Here is a 3,501-nt window from a genome sequence, read left to right on the forward strand (position 1 = left end):
AACTCGAATCTGACCGCTCTCTCCATACGGACCCCTGCGGAAGACAAGATCAGCAACCCAGCTCCGCTTGCTGATTGCGTCGAGGATCCATCCACGTATAACTTCCATTCTTGATTAGGCTCAGGAAGTTGGGGGATAGTACTTTCGGCGATGAAATCCGCCAAGGCTTGTGCTTTGATCGCCGTTCATGGTTCATATTCGATGCCGAAATCCGCAAGTTGATTAGCCCAATCAGTGACGCGGCTTGATTTATTCTTTCCTTCCAGAATCTTTTTCACGGGTTGGCTGGATCTGACGATGATTTGGTGGGATTGGAAGTAAGGTTTCAGTTTTCTGCTTGCCATCACGATTGCAAATAAGACTTTTTCTACTTCGCTATTGTTTCCTTCAGATCCTCGAAAGGCGTGACTCACATAGTATACGGGGAATTGCTTCTTTTCTCTTTCGGCGATCAGTTTTTCCTGACAGAGAGTATTTGGAGACCGAGACATATAAGACCAGTTTTTCCCCGTTGTATGGCGAGACTAGCTTCGGCAAAGAAGACAAGTGCTCTTTCAACTGCTGGAAGGATTCCTCGGCTTCTTTTGTCCATTCGAACTTGCTTTGCTTGAGGGTTTTGAAGAAGGGCGAACATCTATCCGCGGACTTGGATAAAAACCTTCCCAAAGCAGCTATGCATCCTGTTAGCTTTTGAACTTCTTTTACGGACCCTGGGGACTTCATGTCCCGGATTGCCTGTATCTTATCAGGGTTGGCTTCTATTCCTCTTTCGTCAACAAGGAAACCAAGGCATTTCCCACCGGTGACTCCAAACACGCACTTTTCAGGGTTGAGTCTCATTTGATGTTTCCGGAGGGTGTTGAATGTTTCGCGTAAGTCCGCGGCATGTTGGGACGCTTGCTTGCTTTTTGTAATCATATCGTCCACGTATACTTCCAAGTTTCGGCCTATTTGAGATTGGAAGACCTTATTGACCATTCTCTGGTAAGTAGCTCCAGCATTCTTTAGCCGAAGGGCATAACCTTGTAGCAGTATACTCCGGCATTGGTAATGAAGGCCGTATGTGGATGGTCTTCTATGGCCAAGGGGATCTGATGGTAGCCGGCGTTTGCATCCATGAAACTCAGTAGAGCATGGCCTGCTGTGGAATCTACCAGACGGTCTATCTTAGGAAGAGGATAATCGTCTTTGGGGCCGGCCTTATTCGGATCCGTGAAGTCAACGCACATCCTCCATTTGTCGTTCGCTTTTTTCACGAGGACGACGTTTGAGAGCCAGTCGGAGTACTTGAATTCTTTGATGAATTCGGCTCTCAGCAATTTCTCCACTTCCTCTCGGGCGGCCTCTATCCGCTTTTTTCCTTTATGTCGCAGCTTTTGCTTCACGGGTTTGTAGCCTGGTTTTATATCAAGTTTATGGCACATGACGCTTGTAGGGATGCCAGGCATATCTTCTGTGGAAAAAGCGAAGACGTCGTGGAACTCAGTAAGGGTGGCAATGATATCTTGCCTAATCGAGACAGGGAGATCCTTGCCTATTTTGATGCGTTTTCCTCCGAATATGTCCACCTCCTCGTATCGTTCTACGGGGCGAGGCCTTTCTTGCGGGTTGGGGCTCTCTAGATACACGCTCATGACGCTAGGGGACTCCTCTTCCCTTTCCCTTTTGGAGGGGGTGATGGAAGTTCCTCGCTTTAAGGTGTTGATGAGGCATTGGCGTGCCGTCACCTGATCCCCTTTGTGGATTCCTACCTGTCCATCATCCCGCTCGAATTGTAGCAGGAGTTGATGGGGAAAGATTGCAGCATTGATTTTGTTGATCAGCGGAAGCCCCATGATAGCGTTGTAGGGAAAGGTGAGGTCCACCACCGTGAATCGTATGGGCATGGTTCTGCTTTCATTTCTTTCCCCCAACCGCACGGGGAGGATGATCGTGCCCCGCGGGATAAGTTGACTTCCCCCAAACCCAATCAGCGGTTTGTCTAGGGGTTGTAAGTGCTTCTCCTCGAACTTCATTTTTCTAATGCACTCCATTGTTATGAGATCGGCCGTGCTCCCGGTATCCACGAGCACCCTTTTGACTTTCATTTGCCCAATCTTGAGAATGACCACCAGAGGGTCCGTATGGGTTGTTGTAGTGTTTGGGAGGTCGTGGCATCGAACCTCATGATCGGCCCACTTGACGAGGCTTTCTGGGGCCCTTTTAGTAGAGTGTGGACGCTATCTCTCGCTGCGCGGATGGTAGGATATTCTTCCGTATATCCTCCGAAAATCATGTTAATAGTTCCTTGAGTGTTGGAACTTTTGCGCCTGGCCTCATCCCTTTTGGGGGATCTGCGTCTTGGATTCCATGGCCTTCTTTCTACTTCCTTTCTAGCATCGTAATCCTTTCGGTTGATGAACCTGGACAATTTTCCCTCGTCAGCCAATTGATGGAGGATACGTTTAAGTTCGCGGCATTGGGCCAAAGTGTGGCCCTGCTCTTTGTGGTAATCACACCACAGATTGTAGTTGCGCCTCTCAGAGGGGGTAGCAGTAAGAGGTGGAGTTGGCAATTGATCCCTGATGGCGAAGAATATGTCCTTCCTGTTCCGGTTGAACAGCGGATCATTGCCTCCATCTAACAGATTCCGCGTCCTGGGCTCCCCTTCAGTGACATATACGTGACGGGGTCGTGGGGGCCCCATATCTGACGGGGGTTCCGGATGACGCGGCATGTAGTTTCTTTCCCTCCTTGATGACTGTTCCTCTCTACTCCTTGAGGGGTGATTGGCAGCGCGATCTTTCTTATCCGACCTCCGTTTTTTAGGGTCATGGGCCTAACATATTTCGGAGGCCATGACATAGCTTTGGCATTGCTTCATAGCCTCCGCGTATGTCTTTACTTGACTTTCGACCAACTGGAACTTCAGCCGTTGGGCCTTCATTCCGTTGATCAGGGTGTTTAATGCAACCGGTTCCTCCAAATCAGTTACTTCCAGCACCGCCTCATGAAACTTTTTTAGATAGGATGATATGGACTCCCTTTCCAATTGCGTGATGCTGAGTAGATGGAAGTTTGATTTCTCTTGCCTTCTGGAAGCTACAAAGTGGCCCAGGAACTTGTCTTCCAGTTGGGAAAAGTTGTGTATACTTCCTCCTGGAAGGGAGGTATACCACGTCAGCGCTCCTCCCGTAAGAGTAGTTGGGAAGAACTTGCACCATAATGACGGGTCAGTGGTATACAGCAGCATCAGGTTTTTGTAGGCCATCAGGTGTTACTCTGGGCAGGATGTTCCATCGAAGGCCGCCATGTTTGGGATCTTTATTTTCCCGTTATTGGGCGTATTTAGTATCTCCGGGGCCAGTGGAGAGATTATTGGTATGAGGTTTTCAGGAAGGCTACTTTTTCCGGCCTCATTCCGCGGCATAGTGATGCGGCGGCTAGATTCCGCGGCCTGGGCTTGTTTTCTTTCTTCCCTCCTTTTATCTACCAGTGATTGGACGCTTTCAGACGTCTTTT

The 3,501-nt window shown here is 49.0% G+C and overlaps 1 protein-coding gene across 1 annotated transcript; it reads right to left on the reverse strand.

Annotated features, from left to right (window-relative positions):
• Positions 1–2,083: 2,083 nt before the first annotated feature.
• On the reverse strand, positions 2,084–3,250 carry LOC130810739 (uncharacterized). Its single transcript, XM_057676872.1, has 2 exons — positions 2,954–3,250; positions 2,084–2,818 (listed from the first exon to the last, which is right to left on the reverse strand). The coding sequence occupies exons 1-2, from the start codon at positions 3,248–3,250 to the stop codon at positions 2,084–2,086; spliced, it is 1,032 nt and encodes a 343-aa protein (XP_057532855.1).
• Between the last annotated feature and the right edge of the window lie 251 nt (positions 3,251–3,501).

Source organism: Amaranthus tricolor, chromosome 4, assembly GCF_026212465.1.
Source record: "Amaranthus tricolor cultivar Red isolate AtriRed21 chromosome 4, ASM2621246v1, whole genome shotgun sequence".
Lineage (NCBI taxonomy): Eukaryota > Viridiplantae > Streptophyta > Magnoliopsida > Caryophyllales > Amaranthaceae > Amaranthus > Amaranthus tricolor.